This window comes from Protopterus annectens, chromosome 5.part0, assembly GCF_019279795.1.
Source record: "Protopterus annectens isolate FY-2018-M chromosome 5.part0, PAN1.0, whole genome shotgun sequence".
Taxonomy (NCBI): Eukaryota; Metazoa; Chordata; order Ceratodontiformes; family Protopteridae; genus Protopterus; species Protopterus annectens.
Window position 1 is genome coordinate 1,660,779,210 of NC_056735.1, and position 22,351 is coordinate 1,660,801,560.

Consider the following 22,351-nt stretch of genomic DNA (forward strand, 5'->3'; position numbering starts at 1 on the left):
CCTCCATAAAAATACATGCCTCAGCTATCTCTGTACATTACAATACAGACCCTCCAGTCTTTTCGCATCCACTTCTGGACCTCAGCTATGTTCTGGAAAAACTCACTCTGCCTCCTTTTGAGCCTGCTGCCACATCAGACATTAAGTATTTATCATGGAAGACAGCTATCCTACTGGCTTTGACTTCAGCCAGGAGAGTCTCCGAGTTACAAGCTCTCATGGCTGTGGAACCTTATATTATTTTTCACCAAGATAGGGTGTCTTTAAGGACTAATCCTACTTTCATGCCTAAAGTAGTCTCCAAAGTCGCTTTAAATCAAACTATTCACCTGCCAACTTTTTTCCCTAATCCACAAAATAAGGGGGAGAGGATCTTACATTCTTTGGATGTACACAGGCAACTACATTTTTACCTGGACAGAACCAAGGATATCAGGAAAACAAAGCAACTGTTTGTTTCTTATGCAACAAATTCTCAAGGCAAAGCTATTTCAAAACAGACCATTTCTAAATGGATTGCTCATGGAATCAGATTTTGTTACTCTCATCATGGAAAGCAAATCCCAGGAAAAAATAGAAGTCACTCTACCAGAGCTGCTGCTACTTCAGCTGCCTTTCTCAGGGGAGTACCTACCAAATATATTTTGGAAGCTGCAACTTGGAGTTCAGTGCATACTTTCTCTAAGCACTGTAATCTCCCTCTTTACTCTAAGTCTAGGGCAGGCTTTGCTTCTGCAGTCTTGCAGGGCCTTCTAGCCACCCCTTCTACTCTATAACCACCATCCTTTATCTCAGCTTTGGGATTCAACCCTACAGTGATGACTGCAACAGTGAAACCCGATGAACATAGTACAGTTGTGTATACTTACCATAAATGTAGATGTTCGAGTGTCTTCACTGTTGCAGTCTGGGTTACCCACCCTCCTGTCCCCTCTTACACTTTCATTACTGTGGTTTCCTACTTCACCCTTCTTCTGAGGTGTATTTGCTACAGAGTATGGGGTTTGTTGTATGTTACATTTTTGTTTTACTATTAGCCTTCACTTTTGGGCACCTGACATCTGCGGCAAGAAAAACTGGAGAACATGGCGTCATCTGGCAGCTTTGTACTCCTGGCGCTCTGACGTCAGGGAGCATGACTGAACAGCTGACGCCGGACCCAGACTTTGGGATTCTGGCCGACCGAGGACTGCCTGCCTGCAGGAAGAACCCTACAGTGATGACTGCAACAGTGAAGACACTCAAACATCTACATTTATGGTAAGTGTACACAACTGTACTTTCTTCGTGTTTCAATGTTGCAGTCATCACACTTGGGTTATCCTGCTAGGGGTAGCCCTCAGTCGGCCCAAATACCAGAAGCTTAGTATTTCTGCATCAGTTGCTGTCGCTCTAGGACTGACATCAGGTCATCAGTGGTATAAAATCAGGCAGCCGATGCCAGTACATCAGTCTTTCTTGCTGAGGAGCCCGAAGCAGAAGCAGTTTGCATGAGTGCCGGTCGGCCACTACCTGAGTTTTCATTTCCGAACTGAAGTTGAAGTCTTCTAAAGCTAAGTACCCTGTTGGGGATCCTTTTTTCTTGCTCTAACCGATGTCAGAAAAAGTTAGCAATGGTCTCACCTGTGGAAAGCAAATATCACACAAGACTTCCATTCTTACTGCGTCACCTGTTTAGGCCCAGGCCACGACATCCCTCGCTGTCGCTTTTGTGCTTTGTTCAATGCCAGAACTATACATCATTGGGCCATTATTGTAGCCAGATATTTTTGCTTTCAGTCCTAGAATTCCGATATGGCTTCAGTAAGAAGTTCTTCACACTACCAATACTCAACACAAACCAACTTCTTTCGCATCTTCAGATCTTTCTAAAACTACCAAGTTTCTAAGGCACAGGGTATGAATTCCGCCCAAAAAACTGATGACCCAAGCTCAGACACCTGCTTCCATGCCTCAACCTCAAATGCTTAAAATGGCGGAAGACCTTATTATGCTTATTAGGGAAAGTCAGGCTACCCCTTCCAAAAGAAAAAGAGACTTGTCCCCAGTAGTTTTATGTGAACAGGAATCCGATGATTCTGATGTTTCTGAATATGAAGACATGCAACTCCTCTCTGCTTATGAGGACTCTGATGCAGAGGAATTCATTCCTTCTGCCTCTCCATCTGAGGATTTTTCATTTGGTGTAACCCTACATACTTTAAGGGAGCATTTCCAATGGGAATGTCAGGACTGTCCTCAGTCAAAAAAGAGACTCAGAGAATTCTTAGACTTACCACAGCACAGACCTTTAGCCATTCCTCCTGTTCTGGATGTTGTGAATGATGTTTTTATGGAATCCAGTTTGACTCCTGACACCTTTCCTCCTGTTCCCAGGAAACCTGACGGGTACTACAGAGTCCCTGACTCTCTCAAATTCCTTTTCAAAAATCATACTGCTGATCTATAGGTCATCTCTCAAGGACCTAAAGGAATTAAAACAACCTCAGGTAAGAATCCCACCCTCTCAGACAGGGATTCCTAAGCTTTAGACAGATGGGGTAAAAAAGTATACACCTCTGCAACTCTTGCTATTAGGGCACTAAATTGTCAGTTCCACATGCTGAAATATGTGCAGCATACCATGGAACTCCTTATTGTGCAGAAAATAAAAAGCTTATACATTCTGCAAGCCAAGTTACTAAGCACACCTTGCAATGTGGCTTTGATGCCCTAGAAGCATCTTACAAGGCAGCAGTCACTGGTTCTGTCCTTAGAAACATGCTTGGCTTAAGGAACAGACCTTGCCAGACCATGTCAAATCAAAATTATTGGATGCACTGTTGAACAAAGACAATTTGTTTGGCACCAGGGTAGAAGAGGTCTTAAAAAAAAAGATGGAAGAAAAAGCTAAATCTATTCAGTCAGTTAAAGACTTTTTACAGGTCCAGCCTCCGAGATTCACTAGGCATTGTCCCTCCAAGCACTGATCCTTTCTGGCCCCCTCCAGGCCAGCTCAGCCCAGACCCAGGAGAAGCAGACACCCACAGACAGCAGTCCCAGGGAATGCAGAGATCTAAGAAATGGAGTTCCTCCTCTTCAAAAACAGCGAGTGCTAAACCACCCCCTTAAGGTAAGAACTGACAATGACTTTACTCTTCCACCGTTTACCTCTGCCCACCTGCTTGTGCTCCTAGGAGGAAAACTCTCATTTCATGCAAACAACTGGGCCTCTATTACCAATGACCAATGGGTCCTCAACATAGTGTCCCATGGATACAAATTTTATTTCCACACTCTGCCAACCTCAAAAGGGTTCCCAGATCTTCCTCCAAACCAGTGGGCAGAGGCCAAAAAGCAAGTCCTTTCCCTGCTCACCATGACTGCAACACAGCATGTTCCTGCAGACCAGCTAGGCCAAGGTTTCTATTCCAGACTCTTCCTGGTACCCAGAAGAGGGCACATGGCACCTAATCCTTGATCTATCCATTCTAAACACCTTTCTGGTGATACTAAAATTCAAAATGCTCACCCTCCAGCAGCTTCTTTCTGTGCTTTCCAAGGATGCTTGGTTAGCCACCCAAGACCTAAAAGAGGCCTACCTACACATCCCAGTCAGGGAATCTTGCAGGAAATATCTACGTTTAAGGGCAGAATCTATGCACTTTTAGTTCTCTGAGCTTCCCTTTGGCTTATCCACTGCTCCCAGAGTTTTCACAAAATGCCCGGTTCCAGCCATTGCTTTTTTGCAGACAAAAAATATTCAAATTTACCCCTACTTAGACAATTGCCTGATTCAGGCAGACAGTCAGGAAATGCTGCTACAGCACCTGACCTTTGCAAAGGACCTCCCTGGGGTATACAATCAATGAAAAGAAATCAAAACTAGTCCCCATACAAACAAATGTATTCCTGGGAGCAAGCCTGGACACAGCATCCCAGATGGCATTCCTTACTCCAGAAAAGCAATCCTACCTCACAGGCTACTTCTCTCAACTAGCCACCAGAACCCAGTTATCTGCAAGGAAAATCCTGCAAGCTCTAGTGGTCATGGCGTCCTGCATTCTACACATCCCATACGCCAGACTGCATATGAGGAAACTACCATGGTACCTAAAATGTCTTTCATGTCAACACTCTTAAGACCTGGAAACTTTCATACCAATGATACCTTGTCTAAGGAAAGATTTTCTTTGGTGGGCAGCAGCATGCAACCACAACAAGGGACTTCCCTTCTCACAACCCCATGCCGCCCAGACCCTCACCACAGACGCATCAGACTATGCCTAGGATGCACACCTGAATGGCAGGTGCATTCAGGGCCATTGGAGCCTAAATCAAATGCATCTGCACATCAATCAAAAAGAGATGCTAGCTGTTCAGCATGCTCTGACAGCTTTCAGACCCCTACTCTCCTGGGGCGTCTACTGATCAAAACAGACAACACCACAGTGATGTGGTATATCAACAAGCAGGGAGGGACAAGCTCTTATCCTCTCAGCAGGCTCACCATGACCTTTGGCACACGGCCTCAGCCATGCAAATACACCTGCTAGCACAATTCCTGCCAGGCTTCCTAAACTGTCTGGCAGACAACTTAAGCAGAAACCTGCTAGACCCACACCAGTGGCAGCTAGACCACAGGACCTTCACCATTGTAACCCAGAAATGGGGCACCCCAAAGGTGGACCTCTTTGCCTCCCATTCCAATCATCAGCTCAGCAAATTCTTCACCAGGGAACCTCACAGCAAGGCCTGGAAAGTGGATGCTCTGTCCTTCTGATGGGTAAACCTCTTGGTCTATGCATTTCCCCCTCTCCCACTCATTTCAAGACTACTGCTCAAAATAAGGGAGGAAAAGCCATGGGTAGTCCTGATTGCCCCAGACTGGCCATGCCAGCACTGGTACCCACTGCTGTGCAGCCTTTCACCCCTGCCACCATGGCATCTACCTCAGATCCCAACACTCCTGACCCAGAAGAATGGGGAATTCATGCATCCCCAATTGCAGACCCTCAACCTGGCAGCCTGGCTTATTTCTTGACCTCTCCGCAAGCTGCCTGCCTAAGCAAACAAGTCCTAGATGTTATATGTCAGGCCAGATGCCCCAGCACTAGAAAATCCCATGCTGACAAGTGGAAAAGGTTTTGCACCTGGATCCAGGCTAAGGGAGCTGAAACAGCACAACCCTCCCTACCTCTCATCCTGGATTACCTAGCAGACCTACTACACAGGGGTCTATCCTTCTCTTCTATTAAAATTCATGCCTCTGCCATCTCTGCTCATTACAGCACAGAGCCACCTCTCTTCTTACACCCCCTCATCACAGTTCCAAAGAGGGGCTAACAACTTAAGACCTCCCAGAACAGCTCCTACCCTTGGGACCTTAACTCTGTGTTGGAAAACCTCACCCTACCTCCCTTTGAACCTGCAGAGTTAAAATTCCTCTCTTGGAAAGCAGCCTTGCTTCTAGCCATCACTTCAGCTAGAAGAGTTTCAGAACTACAAGAACTCATGGTTGTAGAGCCATTCATCATTTTCAATGCTGACAGAGTCTCCATCAGGACTAACCCATCCTTCATGCCAAAAGTGGTGTCCAGTGTGGCTTTCAACCAATCCAATCCATTCATTTACCCACCTTTTTCTCTAACCCAAAAAACAAGGGGGAAGGATTCTGCACTCTTGATGTGCACAGACAGCTCAGATTCTGTCTGGATAGGACTAAATCTTTTAGAAAAACTGACCAATTGCTAGTCCTCTTCACAGCAGAGGCAGAGGGCAAAGCCCTATCCAAACAAACAATCTCCAAATGGATAGCACACTGCATCTATTTCTGCTACAAACAGGAAACCGCCCCCAAGGGAGTCAGGATGCATTCCACCAGGGCAACCTCCACCTCTGCAGCTTTTCTCAGAGGTGCCCCCACCAGGGACATCCTGGAGGCTGAAACATGGACTTCTGTTCATACCTTCACCAAGCATTACCACCTGCCTATCTTCTCCAAATCCAGGGCAGGCTTTGCGACTGCAGTCTTGCAGGGCATCCTAGCCAACCCCCAGTCTTCTTGACTGTCGCCACCCTTTTCTTCAGCTTTGGGAATCAACCCAGGTGTGATGACTGCAACAGTGAAACACAAAGAACATAGTACAGTTGTGTGCACTTACCATAAATGTAGATGTTTGAGTGCATTCACTGTTGCAGTCCTGGTTTCACACCTTTCAGCCCCCTTCTCTCTCTCTCTTCCTCTCTCCCTACTGGCAATTTTTGGTATTTACTTTCTTCTGGTGGTGTTCTTCAACCATAATCTAGCTCCCTATTTGGGGGCTCCTGACAGTTGGGGCAAGAGAAACTGATGTAATGGTGTTGGCTACCTGATTTTATATCATTGACGACCTGACGTCAGTCCTGGTGAGATAGCAACTGACGCAGAAATACTAAGCCTTTGGTATTCAAGCCGACTGAGAGCTACCCCTGGCAGGATAACCCAAGTGTGATGACTGCAACAGTGAATACACTCAAACATCTACATTTATGGTAAGTGTACACAACTGTACTTTCAAGTCCCACCTTTGTCTTTTAAGCATGACACCTAAAAAGACTGATCACAAGGCTAAAACAAGTTTAGCTTTGTTTATCTCGTTTGCACAAAGCTTATCATCATGCAAACCTGGACTAGTGGCTCACATAGGAAGTAGATAGAACACCTGCAGAAAGACATAGACATTCTAAATGTCAAAAAGGATACATTGTTGCATTCTTTGCTTTCCATCATGCAACACTTAGCGACATTGCACGGTGATTAGAAAGCTTCCCCAACACTTGCAGGCATGGAACACCTTCAGAGTGGAAGCAGACAGTAGACTATTTCAAAATGGATACACTGTATCAAGTGTGTTGGGTACTGTGCAAACATGCTAAGTGGTGTTGCACATCACTTAACACACAGAAGTTAATAATGAATAGGGGAAATATCCAACTGTTATTTAACTATTCCTATGGCAGCAGGTATAAGTGTAGGGCTGTAATACAGATGGTCCTGGGTTCTAATACAGGAAGTTCAACATACTTCTATCGTTGTTACAGTTCAATTTATAGTAATGAACAGGAAACTATCCAAGTGTTAGTTAAATATTCCTGTGACAACAGTTGTAAGTATACGGCTGCCATAGACAGGTTACTGGGTTCTAATACAGGAAATTCCAGACATTTTTACTGTTACATTTCACATTATAGTAAATATGACTTATAACACTTTATACATAATTATAAATAGTAGAGCTGATATGATTTATATGTATGAGGGCTATCATCATTGCTCAGGTTTGTGCACTACCAGTAAACATGATAAGATGCATTGGCAGGAAATCTTAATTAGCTATTGCTGTGTTTTCTGGTTAGACATGTCTGGTGTTAGAAGGGAAGGTGCCCAATTTTGGGCACAGAGCTGGGATGTTCAGGAGTCCAAAATCTTTATTGGACTCCATGTAAAGTGCCACAGAAAAAGGCTTTTGCAGGGGGACTATAGCAGCTCTCAGTACAAGTCTGAGACTTGGAATAGTCTGACCAATGCTGTATCCAGTGCAACTGGCATTCCACCCATGCACTGGAGAACAGGGTTGGCACCTCTTTAATGACCTAAAAAGTGCAAGAGAGATATACACTATCAGTGGATGGATGAGTTCAGAACAAGCAACATCCCACAGTTGCACAGTTGTATAAGCATACTAATAATGATAATTTATAATAGAAATGTAAATGTAGGCAAAACTGGTATGCACAATGCTCTTCTGTTCTCCTCTTTTCCTTACACAGCTAGTGCAGAACTCATTGCAAATAGGGAGGCCCATGCTGAGTGTCTAGAGAGACTGAGGAAAACAAGGGGTAGGCGTGCACCACAAGAGAAGTATTATTGCAGCTTTTAAATGAAAAAAAAAGTTTTTTTTCTGTTTCTATACAGTTGTAGCAAAGTATGCAACTGTAAAAGCAAGTATGCATGCTTTAGTCTATAGCACAAACCAAATGTAGGAGTCAAGTGTAAGACTGTAGTCAGATGTTATACCACAAGAAGCAAGGATAAAACAGTGTAATCCTTGAAAAATAGCACATGAATTAAATTCTACACAAGTGGCACAAATGGCCTGCTGTTGACTTTAATCTGTATAATTTTACAAAATATACGTGTAATATCTGCACATTGCAAATATTACTTTCAACAATCTGTATTTATAGTTTATAGTTGTTAGAAAGTATACTTAAATGTGAACTTCCAGATAAAATAGTTGTATTATTGTGATAATGCATTGGATGTCACATATAATGGTACTAATTTTATCTGTTTTCTTCTCTCACCCCAAGCCATATCTCTTGCTTATGTGTTGTCAAAACATTTTCATATCATCCATCTCTAACAAATCACAAAATGCTTTACAGCACAGGGAGGTTGACGTCATCCACTATAAGTTCTCATGCAGCCTTGTAAAAGTCAGACTTGTGCCATAACACTTTTTTTAAAGCACTGAATAGGTAGGGGTTCTAATCTCACTTAAGTCAACTGGTGTGTGTGTGTGTGTGTGTGTGTGTGTGTGTGTGTGTGTGTGTGTGTGTGTGTGTGTGTATGTCTAGTCAGAAGAGCATAATTGAATATCTTGCAGTTGACACTCCAAACTCATGGAGTACCAATATTATGATAGTTGCGCATGCCTGCACATCCATTTTATACAGGCCTCCCAACATCTTCTCACCAGCATCCCCTGCTGATGTCATCCACTATACATTGTCATGCAGCTTTGTGAAAGTCAGACTTGTGCCTTGGCACTTGCGTGACATACTGAGTTCTCTAGTCTATGTATTAGATAGGGAGAGGTTCTAATCTCACTGCAAACAACTAGTATATGTGGGTGTGTGTCTAGAAAGAAGAGGATAATTGAGTATCTTGCAGTCACCATTCCAAACCCATGGAGCATCAGTTTTTTGACAGCTGCACATGTCTACACATCCATTTCATGCAGGCATCCCAACATTTTCTCTCCAACATCAACAGCTGATGTCATCCACTATAAGCTGTCCTGCAGCATTGTAAAAGTCAGACTTGTGCCGTGACACCTGCATAAAGTACTGATTTCTCTAGTCCATGTACTTAGATTGTCAGGGGTTTTGTTCTCACTGCAGTCAGCTGGTGTGTGTGTGTGTGTGTGTGTGTGTGTGTGTGTGTGTGTGTGTGTGTGTGTGTGTGTGTGTGTGTGTGTGTGTGTTTGCACTTGCTTGACATTAGAGGGAGCATTTTACATCTGTATGTCGGATGCTGCTACTACCATCTTCCTTTCACCAGACACTGCTGATGTGATCACTTATAAAGTGTTGTCTTACACTCTCCAAGTCAGACTTGTGCTGTAGTGTATGCATTAAATCTGGCGGTCTCTAGTCAGTGTAGAGTGCTTCAATTTACTGTTGTCCATGAGCCTGTAACTGTGTCCCACTTGGTGGAGACTTCTGCTGAGATTATAGTCATATTCAGGCAACTCATTTTGCATAGCATCACAATATGCAGCTAACCCCTATTGTAGATAACATCCCTGATGTCCTCTCCATTGTACATGTCAGGATGCTGATATTGCAGGCATCTTCTCCATTGGTATCACCTTGTGTGACAGTCATATAATATACATTTACACTGTGCAGTCTGTGCTATATCATGTTGTTATGTGATTAGTGTTCCTGCTACAACTGTGCATGAAGATATTTCACCTGTCCACTTTCCTTGTGTTCATTCCTACAATTCATCTGTGTGTCCCTATTCAATACACATACTTCCCCTGATTGTGTTTTAAATGACAGTCCATGTACTGTTACAGAGCATTTACATTACTTTTGTACAGGATGCCTGAAATGAGATTCCACAATACTCTTCACTGTATACACTGTCCTGTAATGTGTTTGGGCCATATATATTGATATATTATTAACCCTGGTAATCATTGTACATTCAATTCAATCCCACACACCTAGTTTGCCCATAGGTAAACATTTCTGTATGTTTGCTGCTATCTGTGTTACTTTAAATGTGGTGTGTGGCATGAATATGAATTTACCACCACTGCTCACCAAGCAAACACGTAAAGTCTGTGTAGGCTCTGGAAAAGCTTACACAGAGTTTATTGAATTCCCAGTAAGGACTCCATTATACTTCAAAAATGCCACATCTGTGAAAACATTTAAATATTACTCATCTTTGTTTAATTTGTTTACATCAGAGCTTGTTTATAAGTGTTCAAATTTATGCTGTGTGACTCAGAACAATACATTTGCAATCAAAATAAATTTATATAATATTAATCATAGATTTCAGTGTGTTAAGTATTAATTGTAAAACTAATGATAAATATATGTTTTCTTATTTTTCAGATGCTTCAATTCATACTTCAAAGAAAGACCCTTAATTTCCTCATATTGTTGGTGCTACTTTTTCTGTGCATAGTAATACTATGGTACACTTGGCAAGTTCCATCTTACAGGCCCTTAGTGCTTTATAGTCATCAAGTTACCAAACGTTTTCAGAAAACAGATTTTCTACTGACTCCAGAAACTGACTGCATGGTTGATCCTCCATATTTGGTGATTCTTGTATCCACAACACATGATCAGCTGAAAGCACGGGCAGCTGTACGAAAAACTTGGGGTAAAATCAGACTAATTCAAAACAAAACAGTTGTGACATATTTTCTCATTGGGACCACAGAGAGCCATGTTCATCAGGATACATTAGCCAATGAAAATGCACAACATGGAGACATTATCCAAAAGAATTTTCTTGACACATACCATAACCTGACTCTCAAAACACTAATGGGTATTGAGTGGGTCAGTCTATTTTGCTCTTCATCCAGCTTTGTTATGAAAACTGACTCTGATATGTTTATCAATGTGTTTTACCTTGTGGACCTTCTGCTGAAAAAGGACAAGAAAACAAATTTTTTTACTGGGTTTATAAAGTTAAATGAAAGACCTCTGAGGGACACATCAAGTAAGTGGTATGTCAGTGAGGCTGAGTATCCTGAAAAGACATACCCACCATTTTGTTCTGGAACAGGTTATGTTTTCTCGGCAGATTTAGCTCAAAAGATTTATAATGCATCACGACATGTTCCTGTAGTAAACCTAGAGGATGTATATGTTGGACTATGTCTTTCCAAGCTGAATATAACTCCAGAGCCTCTCACTACAAAAAATGTATTCTTTTCACATAGAATTCAATTTTCTGTATGCTCTTTTCGTAATATTGTTACCACTCATCGGTTCAAACCATCTGAGATACTTCTGTATTGGAGAGCACTGGAAGAATCTATGGATGCAGAGTGCAAGTCTGATGATGGTTTAAGCTGAATAAAATGTAATCAGTTTATGTTTAATGCATAGGAAGAACAACAATTAATAAAAATTCTAACACACATAATTATTAAATTGCATTTTCCAATACTTCCAAAAATATATGTTGATGGTCAGAAAATTACTTGAGACATACTTTATGCATAAATAAGGATCCATTTTGTATGTTTTCAAATTAATTTGTGTAGAGGCAGTGTAATCATCATAAAAAATTAAATTACTGTACACTATATGTAGGAATACTTTAATGGAAGTCTACCTTATTGCCATTATACATTTGTGTTCATCTGTGGATATCTGCCACTAGACCTTATTTTATTATGCAGTACTGAGACCTGCAGTGTCACTTTAAGTGAGAGCAGGTTGCACATAAAAGTTAACTGTATCACTAGCCCAAAATTTGAAGGAACCTATAATACTATAACAAGCAAGATGCTTACTTGTACTTTTCAAACAGATGATCTGTCAGATCTGTCAGAACTTGATAATTTATTATTCATACTATAACTTCATATATATCTCACCCTGATATGAAGTACCAGCCTATGTATTTGTGTTTTGTACACAAGTCTCCTGGAACCTTGCCTCTAATACTTCAGAGAAGTTTGCACAGCATTTAAATACTTTCACTTAACTGAAAAATATGTTAGAAAAAATAAAAACTTTCATTTCATTAGCCATTGATCAATAGTCCCATGTTATATCTTTTAAACTAGATACTTATATTTCAGTTTATCATTAATACTCTTAGGTAAAACTATACTATTGTTCTTTGTCTCATTAAAAGCCTTCTTGTGTACAGTATGCATTATTTAATTAATAAGTTTCAATCTTTCTCTATTTTAGTCTTTTCCTACATTACCCACATTCTGTTTATAAGTTATTCTTCAAAAATGCAGAGTTTTGATCTGGAATCTTTGCCATGAGGTATTCTGTTTGAGGTTATTTCCTTCCTCCTGTTACATAAACTAATTTCTCTTTGCTTTATCATTGCCTTATAAGTACTGGCATATATTTCAGTGCACTATACAAACATCTTAACATTTTCTGAGATGCCGTCACATCATCATTTTCTCAGTAATGTGTTACCTTAATATAATCCTGCTGTCATTTTTAATGTCACTACTGTAAATATCAACAAATCCGAAGAACAACAACCAGCATAAACCCATTACAGCTGAAGGATAAGATGGTATATTTGGAATGAAGAATGGGAAACTGATGCAACTGATTTGGAGAATTCTGGACTTTTGCGTGATGTGATACCAGAATATATGGTGGTCTACAAGCAATTGAAAATCACAAAAAAAGTCAAGAAATACGAGTCTTCTAAAGGTTATGTCAGAATTATGTAGTACTTATTTGGCAACAGTTAAACCTTTGGTACTTTTTTTTCCATGGAGCAAAAAATTAGAATGGAAATGTTAGAATTCTTAGGAAATATAGCCAATATGGTTTGCTTGAACAGCTATATGAGACACTATACAAGTTCAGATATTTTAATATTCCATAATAGTTTAAACTTTTATATTCATAGATGCCCATTGTTTATTTGTGCTGCAGTCTTTCCACTTTACTCATGCCTGATGTTCATCGTGCATACAGCTGCAGTCCTTACAGATGGGTTCTCCTGCCGTCAGGCGGGTCCTCGGTCAGCCGAATTCCAAAGTCTAGGTCCGGCGTCGGTTGTCGTCGCTTCTTCCCTGATGTCAGTGCGACAGGGGTATAAAAGAACCAGCCAACGCCATTTTTTCCAGTCTTTCTTGCCACGCGGTGCCCGAAGCAGAAGCAGTTCACAAGTGCCGGTCGGCCAGCTCCTGAGATTACGAAAATTTGGAAACCGAAGTCTTCTTAAAAGCTAAGTACCCCATTGGGGAAACTTTTCTTGCCTCAGACCGATTTCAGACAAAGTTAATAATTGTATTTCTTGTGGGAAGCAAATACCGCATAAGGATTTCCATTCCCTCTGTATACCTTGTTTAGGCCCTGACCACGAGGTCTCGGCCTGCCGCTTTTGTGCTACATTCAACAAACGCACTATTAAGCGTCGGGCGGAGTTCGCCCAGCATTATTTTGGAAAAGCATTTACTATACTATGTCGTTGGATACTCCGATAAAAAACAAAAAGACAAGGACCGACACGCGAGGTCCGCGGACTCTACCGACACCACGCCAAAGCCGGCTACACGTGGTCTGGTTCTCAGTGAGGCACCTACGCAGCCCCTGCCTACTGACGACCTGCCTTTGACGGTGTCTCCTATACCCGAGGTCGCAGGCTCCTCGTCCCACACCCCGACTACAGATACCGAAGCCACTGTCAGAGTTGAAACTCAGAATGTGGACAGGTCCACCTCCACTCAAGGTGTCTTCAGACCTTCCTCTTCTTTTTCTATCAAGGCTTTCACTAAGTCTAAAGCAACCATGCACTCTAAGAGACCAGCTGCACAGGGCCCATCTCCAGGCCCCATGCCTAAGAAACAGATGCTTAAAATGGCTGAGGATTTAATTACTCTTATCAGAGGTTCTCAGCCCCCTCCAGACAAAAGGCCTAGAGTGGAGGAAGATTCCCCCTCCTCTGATCAGGGCTCCATTATTTCAGAGCACTGTGATGCTCAGGAACATTCTTACTCCCCTTTTGAAGACTCTGATATGGAGGAGTCCATCCCTTCTGTATCCCCCCCCTGAGGATTACTCATTTGGGGAAACTTTGCATACCTTAAGGGAACACTTCCACTGGGAAGGCCAGGATTATTCTGATTCTAAGAAAAGGCTCAGGGAATTTCTCTTGCTTCCTCAGCACAGGCCTTTGGCTATACCTCCTGTCTTGGACATCCTAGATGATGTTTACTCGGAGGCCTGCCTTAACCCGGACTCTCTACCTCCAGCTCCAGTTAAGCCTGACAGGTACTACAGGGTCCCTGACTCACACCAATTTCTATACAAGAGCCATGCTGCTGACCCAGAAACCATCTCACAGGGCCCCAAGGGAGTTAAGGCCTCCATTGCTAAAAATCCTTTGCCTTCCGAGAGAGATTCCAGATCCTTAGAAAGGTGGGGGAAAAAGGAATATACCTCGGCTACCTTATCTATGAGGGCCTTAAACTGTCAGTTTCATATGCTAAAATACCAACAGTTTATGTTATCACAATTGAAAAGTAAAATGTCACAACCTGAGCAACCAGACTTGAAGGAGTTGCAGGACTTGATGCATAGTGCAGAACAAGTGGGTAAGCATACCTTACAATGTCATTTTGATGCTCTAGAGGCCTCATGCGGAGCTGCTGTTACAGGATCAGTCATACGTAGGCATGCCTGGCTTAAGGAACAAGCCTTACCTGATCATGTCAAAGATAAATTACTAGACGCTCCTCTTCAAAAGGATGTACTATTTGGTACTAATGCTGAGGAGGTATTAAGGAAAATGGAGGAAAAGGCTAAATCAATGCAAACTGTGAAATAATTTCTACAGGTTCAACCCCCACGTTTTAGTAGAAATTGGCCTTCCAAAAACTGGTCCTTTCCTGCCACAGACAGACCCCAAAGAGGCAGATACAGGCTCCCGAGGGGCAGAGGACAAATCCCAAGGATCGTACAGAGGCAGACAATGGCAATCTCCTACACAAAGAGGTGGTGAGGACAACTCGCAATCTATCAGAAAGCAAACCCAATGACTTTCCACTTTGCATGCCAACCAGATCTCAAAAGGTGGCCCCCTTGGGAGGAAAGCTGGCATTATTTTCAAAAAATTGGCATACTGTCACAAAGGACAAATGGATCCTGAACATTATAAACAGAGGCTACAAATTCCATTTTCACACCCTTCCAAAAATGAGAGGCATGCCAAACCTGCCACACAATCAAAGGGCAGAGGCACAAAGGCTAATTACAGATCTCATAAACATGAAAGCTATTCAAGAGGTACCTATGCACGAACAAGGTCAAGGGTTTTATTCCAGGCTATTTCTGGTGCCAAGGAAGGGAAAAGATTGGAGACCTATTCTGGATCTATCCATCCTAAACACATTCCTACTAGTACCAAAATTCAAGATGCTCACTCTACAGCAGCTTCTTCCCATGCTGGGCAAGGAGTCTTGGCTGGTAACATTGGACCTCAAGGAGGCATACCTGCATGTCCCAATCAGACAAAATTGCAGAAGATACCTCAGATTTCTTGCAGGTTCAACTCATTATCAATTTTCTGCATTGCCCTTTGGCTTATCTACTACGCCCAGAGTATTCACAAAATGCCTGGCATCAGTAATTGCCTACTGCAGACTTCAAGGGATACAAATATATCCCTATTTGGACGATTGCCTGATCCAAGCGGACAGCAAACACATCCTTCAGAAACATCTGGCTTACGTAATAATGTTATTGAACTCTCTGGGATACACAGTCAGCAAAAAGAAATCAAGACTAATACCCTCTCGGAAGATAATTTTCCTGGGTGCCAACTTGGACACAAACACCCAGATGGCCTGCCTGACGCCAGAAAAGCAGGGGCAACTAATCCAATACTTAGAACACTAGCAAATTGCACCAGGCTTACTGCAAGGAAAATTCTGCAGGCTCTGGGATTCATGGCATCTTGCATCTTACTAATCCCATGTGCAAAGCTGCATATGAGGAAACTACAATGGTACCTGAAAAACATATGGTCTCAACACAGCCACAGTTTGGAAACAATAATACCACTAATTCCATGTCTGCAAAAGGAATTTCTGTGGTGGGCTCAAGCATGCCAAACAAACACAGGTCTTCCTTTCAGCAAGCCTCAAGCAAATCAAGTCATCACAACAACCTCTTCAGACTATGCCTGGGGGGCGCACATGACATAACATTCAGGGCAAATGGTCCCAAAAAGAAAAGCACCTTCACATCAATCAAAAAGAAATGCTAGCAGTAATAAATGCTATTATAGCTTTCAAGAACTTTCTACAACCAGGTCAACATTTGATAAGAACGGACAACACCACAGTTATGTGGTACATAAACAAGCAGGGAGGAACACATTCTTAACCCCTATGCAGACTGGCCATGTCACTTTGGAACATGGCCATGGACTTACAAATGGAACTACAAGCACAGTACTTGCCAGGCAAGGAAAACACGCTGGCAGACAACCTAAGCAGGAATATGACAGATCCACACGAATGGAAGTTGCATCCAAAAGTTTTTACAGAAATAATCCAAGAATGGGGAAGGCCAGACATAGATCTATTTGCCTCCCACAAAAATCGTCAATTGACAAAATTCTGCTCAAGGATCTTCCATCCGAAGGCCTGGAGAGTGGACGCTCTCTTTCAGTTGGGCATCAATGACAGTTTATGCCTTCCCACCTCTTCCTCTGCTGCCCAAAGTGCTATTGAAGACCAGAGCAGACAGGCCAAAGATGATCCTCATTGTTCCGGACTGGCCAAGACAACACTGGTACCCACTCCTGAGGAGCCTGACGCATTCGCCACCATGGACCCTGCCTCTAATGCCTCTTCTTCTGACTCAACACAGCTTCAAAACTCTTCACAGTCAACTAAAAACACTCAGTCTAGCTGCATGGAAGATTCCTTAGCATCACAGCAGGCCCTACTCTTCAAGGAGGTGCAGGATGTCATTTTGGAGGCCAGAAGGCCATCAACTAGAAAAGCTTACTCTGCAAAATGGAAAAACGTTTTTGTACCTGGAATGAGAAAAAGGGCCAGGACCCTGAAAAACTGAATTTACCACAAATACTACAATATTTGACTGAACTGCTAAGCAGTGGACTGACTTTCTCAGTCGAAAACACAGCATTTACTGCATTTTTTTCTGTCTGTTTGCAAAAAAAAACAAAAAAAAAAATACTTCTCCTTTCCTAAACTTTCCTAGCTAGTTGTTCCAGTGATCAGATTTTGCTGATCCCTGGGCTTTGTATTTGGTTTCTGTGTTCCTCCATTTTCTTGTGTGGCCAGAGGTAGTTTCTTTACTCACCAGTGGGAGTGGGGAGTACTGAGCTGCTTGTTTGTCCTCAGAGGAGTGGTTAGAAGCAGCAACTAGTAATTCGTTGGCCATTTTGGGTAATTTCCTGTTTTTTCCAGCCCCTGCTATAAAGCACGCTTTGGCGGGCTTTTCTGGCATTAGAGAACTTGGCATAGCTCCTCGTGGTCCCCTGCAGAGTTCCTAAGCCAGCAGAGAGCAGAAAAAGCAACTTTCTTGATCATAAGTATTTTTTAAACTTTTTAGTTTACATTTTCGATCTTTTGAGCTTTTCGACTACTGTTTGTGCCTATATTACTGTTTTATTACCTTATTTTCCTGTTTTTGTGTGCTTAAATTGTTGATTGCTCTTGTTGGCTAAAGTATTGCTTAAAAGTAACAAACAGGCTAATTCACTCAAGTGTACCAGCCTTTGATAGCAATTTAGTCGAAAACACAGCATTTACTGCATTTTTTCTGTCTGTTTGCAAAAAAAAAAAAACAAAAAAATACTTCTTTCCTAAACTTTCCTAGCTAGTTGTTCCAGTGATCAGATTTTGCTGATCCCTGGGCTTTGTATTTGGTTTCTGTGTTCCTCCATTTTCTTGTGTGGCCAGAGGTAGTTTCTTTACTCACCAGTGGGAGTGGGGAGTACTGAGCTGCTTGTTGTCCTCAGAGGAGTGGTTAGAAGCAGCAACTAGTAATTCATTGGCCATTTTGGGTCATTTCCTGTTTTTTCCAGCCCCCTGCTATAAAGCACGCGTTAGCACGATTTAGCGCGGAGCTGCTACCGTTGCACACTAGGGCAGTGCCGGTTAATCAGATTTAAACTATTAGGGCTACCTAAAGTCCACTCTTCAAATTTTCCCTTAAAACTACCTTTCTCAAAGTATACTACTGTTCTATTTAGTGTATCCTACAACTATAAATTATCTCTACTTGACTCCCAAGTAGACTATTCTCTATCTGTATAGCCAAGCACTTGCTCCTACAGTACTTATCACCTCGATACAGCACTCTTGTTATAGAAAGTACCCCAAAAAGCAAACCCGTTTCTCGGTCACCCACATCCCCAAAACCTTTTTTAAGTTTTCTGTCTATTCCCTTTAGCATGTCGAGGGATCAGTTGCTAATGTCCCCTCCTGCTCAGCTGGTGAACCTGGGAATATTGAGGCAATGTTACAATTGCCTCATGTACACAGACAACCCTCTCCTCCTCCCACAAAACACAAATACATGCGAGATGCAACTATACGGCCAAACTGGAGGCTGAGCTCTCTCAACATAGGACTGGCAAGACCAGACAGGAGGAGAAGGTAACCACACACACTATAGACCCAGTCTCACATAATACCATCACAACCTCAAATCATACACATAAACACACAAAGGCATACTCGGAGGCTCTGATCAAAAATCTACCAAAACAGCAGAGACCACCAAAGCAGACACCCAAACAACTACCACCTCAGAACACAACACCTGCAACACATAGACCACACAGTCAGAGTGTCAAGCAGTCACAGCCCTTAAGGCCAAACACAATGCCAGACACACTAGTCATTGGTGACTCCATAGTCAGACACACTGACGTCCCGCTCACCAGACTGAGTAAGGAGAAGGTAACAGTAAGCTGCCTGTCGGGTGCTAGAATCCGCCACATAACGCATGCACTCAGGTCTCTCAACAGCAGGTACAAGTACGACTCAATCATTGTCCACGCTGGTGTTAATGACCTGAGGCGTACCTCCTTGGACTACATGAAAAGAGACATAGAGGAGCTCTCTGATTATGTAGCCCAAGCAGGTATGACCCTGACCTTGAGCAGTATCCTACCTTCACCAAGAATGATGCCACAATACAGAGATAAGATGATCAGCTTTAACAATTGGCTTAAACTCTGGTGTCATTCAAAGGGGATCAATGTCTGTCTGCCTGGGATGACATGCTGGACAAGCCACGCTGCTTCACAAGGGACGGCTTGCACTTGTCACCCTGGGATTCGGATTTTGGCAAAGGCTCTTGCCACCCCCATAGTGCCTTTTTAGGCAAGGCTCAAATTCTAAACCTACCACCCTAGAACACAACAAAGAAAAAAAACTAAGGGTAATGCTGCTCAATGCCAGAAGTCTCAACCTCAAGATGCACACACTCGAGGCCCTTCTCAGTATGGAGAACATCGATGTCTGTGCTGTGACAGAAACCTGGTTCAAGGCTCCTGAGAGCACCCCAGCACTATCAGGTTTTACCTCATATCATGCGTTCCGGCCCCAAAACCCGGACAATACCAAGAAAGGAGGAAGGGTATCCATATTCATCAAGGACACCCATACCTCTAGATTGGTGGCAACGCACGATGCATCGGAAACCATCCAGGTGCAATTAACCATAGGCAAGTCTGCTCTGCAATTTGTAGCATGTTACAGGCCACCCTCGCAAACTCAGGAACCTCATATGGCCTTCCTGAAAACACTGGAGGGGATAAATGTATGTCCGAACACCATCATACTAGGTGACTTCAACTACCCTAATATAGACTGGGAACACTACTCAAGCCCAAACACTCTAGCCCAAAAGTTCCTGGAATTCATAAACTCAAATGCCATGGAACAACTAGTCACCATCCCCACAAGAGGAGAAAACATACTTGATCTCATCATCACGAACATGGGAGCACAATGTTCAACGCCGTAAGTATACCCCTCACTGGTGAGATCAGATCACAAACTAATCTCGCTGGAGGTCCTCATCCCTCCCCCACCCGAAATAAAAAAGACCACAGTAAAGAACTTCTCGAAAGCCGACTTCACACTCCTAAAGACTAGTGTGGTCTCCTTTAAGGCCCCTGAGCCGGCGGTAAACATTACTCAAACCGCTGAATCACTTACAAATGCCTTCTACCAGCACCTGCAGGGCTGCATAGATCAGACAATCCCAAGCAAAACAAAGACTCTTTGTACCAAAGGCAAGCGTCCAGTCTGGTGGACCCCAGCCATAAACAAACTCTACAACAAAAGGAGAAAGCTACTACAAGATAGAGCAAAATCCTTAAAAGGTAAGACACCGCTGATCACTATAAGTAAAAAGCTAAGAGCTCTCATAAAATAATCCAAAGCTAATTTTGAGAAAAAAATAGCTAAGGACTCTAAAGACAACCATAAGGCATTCTTCAGCTATGTCAGAAACCTAGGAGGAAACTCCCAGATATGCTCAGAATTAGTTCAAAATGATGTGAAGATTACTGATCCTACAGACATTGCCAACATACTGGCTGACAGGTTCAGTGCAAACTTCTCCCCCCCCCAAAGGAGAGATATCTATACCAAATGATTGTAGCCCCCCAAACATCTCTAATGCCCAGGTGAGAACTGCTCTCTCCAAGGCAAAGAACACAGCATCCATGGGACCTGATGGTGTCCCCGGCTGTGTGCTCCATGAACTCAACGAGGAATTAAACCCACAGTTAGGACAGCTGTTTAATCTTAGTCTCACCTCCGGATCGTACCCACGGAGTGGCGCACAGCGACTGTGGTCCCACTCCACAAAGGCGGTGCCTCCACCGACCCTGGAAATTACCGTCCCATTAGCTTGACAAGCCTTATCTGCAAAGCCATGGAGAGGATCATAATGGATCTCATAAATAAAGACATAGGAATTTGCAGACTTTGGATCCAACCCAGTTTGGCTTTGTCAAAGGCAGATCATGCCTCTTAAACTTGGTTGACTTTTTTGAAACAGTCACCAAGGCCATTGACGAAGGAAAGGCAGTCCATACAGCCTACCTAGACCTGGCGAAGGCTTTCGATACAATACCCCACTCGGGCATCATTGATAAACTCATCAACTTAAATGTAAACCCATACATTACAAGATGGGTTGCAAACTGGCTGAGTGACAGAACCCACAGGGTCAGAGTTGCTGGCGCCATGTCAGACTCAAAGCCTGTCACAAGTGGTGTCCCACAGGGCTCAGTCCTGGGCCCACTCTTGTTTGGCATCTACTTTTCTGAAGTACAAGCAAACACAGGAGGGTTATGGCTGACAAAGTTTGCAGATGACTGCAAACTGGGCGCCGTAGTTGAAAACACATCCGACACAGATATCCTTCAGAAGGGTCTCACAGAAACGGATAACTGGTGCCAGAGCCATGGCCTAAAGTTAAATGCCAAGAAATGCATAGTCATACCCTTCGGGAAAAATAAAGTTACCCCTAGCTACCATATAGGAGGCAATCCCCTGATCACAGAAGAAGTTATCAGGGACCTGGGAACCCAGGTGGACAGTAGCCTTTCATTAGACACCCATATTGCTAAAGTAGTTAGGAAGACCTTTATTGCCCACCTTATCATGAAGGGATTCACATCTAGATCAAGGGAAGTCATAGTCTCCCTATACTCATCACTCATCAGACCAATGATCGAGTACAATGCCCCATTCGGAATGTATCTGACCCGACACTTGCAGCAGCTGGAGAGGCCACAAAAGTTCCTCACCAAAAGGATAAAGGGTCTCAAAAATCTGCCTTATGCTGCCCGACTGAAAGAACTCCAGTTATATTCAGTTGCTTACCGCTTGCTCAGAGGTGACCTATGCCTGACATACAAGGCCATGTCAAACCCAGATTTGATGAACATGCTTCATCTCAAAAAATCTAGATCCCTCAGAGCCACAAAGGCGGGAGACTTAAACCTCGACATGGTTATTAATAGGACGTGCTGGAGGGATAGATTCATCACCCAAAGACTCCCTATGCTGTGGAACAAAATCCCGGTTTATGTGAGGCAGAGCACCTCGCTGGCCTTGTTCAAGAGGAATCTTGACCAATGGATGGGGGATCGCAGATACACCCCAGGGGTTACCTCAGTGTCACTGCTAGACAGAGGCACAGCAAAATAATGGGCATAGTTTCTCCAAACTAAAGGGGTGGAGTAAGCCACAAAACTATGGGCTAGGCTTATGAATGCCCTTGGGCAGATAGCCTAGTATGAACCTATGAACCTATCAAAATCCATGCCTCAGCCATTTCTGCACAGTACAAC

General features: G+C 43.0%; 1 protein-coding gene across 4 annotated transcripts in view; it reads left to right on the forward strand.

Annotated features, from left to right (window-relative positions):
* Positions 1-11,593, forward strand: part of LOC122801821 (beta-1,3-galactosyltransferase 5-like) — a 264,092-nt gene extending 252,499 nt beyond the window's left edge. For all 4 annotated transcript variants that reach the window (XM_044071446.1, XM_044071448.1, XM_044071447.1 and 1 more), the window contains one exon: positions 10,381-11,593. In XM_044071446.1, coding sequence (XP_043927381.1) covers positions 10,381-11,358 — 978 coding nt within the window. In that variant the 3' untranslated portion in view covers positions 11,359-11,593. The remainder of the gene's footprint in view (positions 1-10,380) is intronic.
* The last annotated feature ends 10,758 nt before the right edge of the window (positions 11,594-22,351 follow it).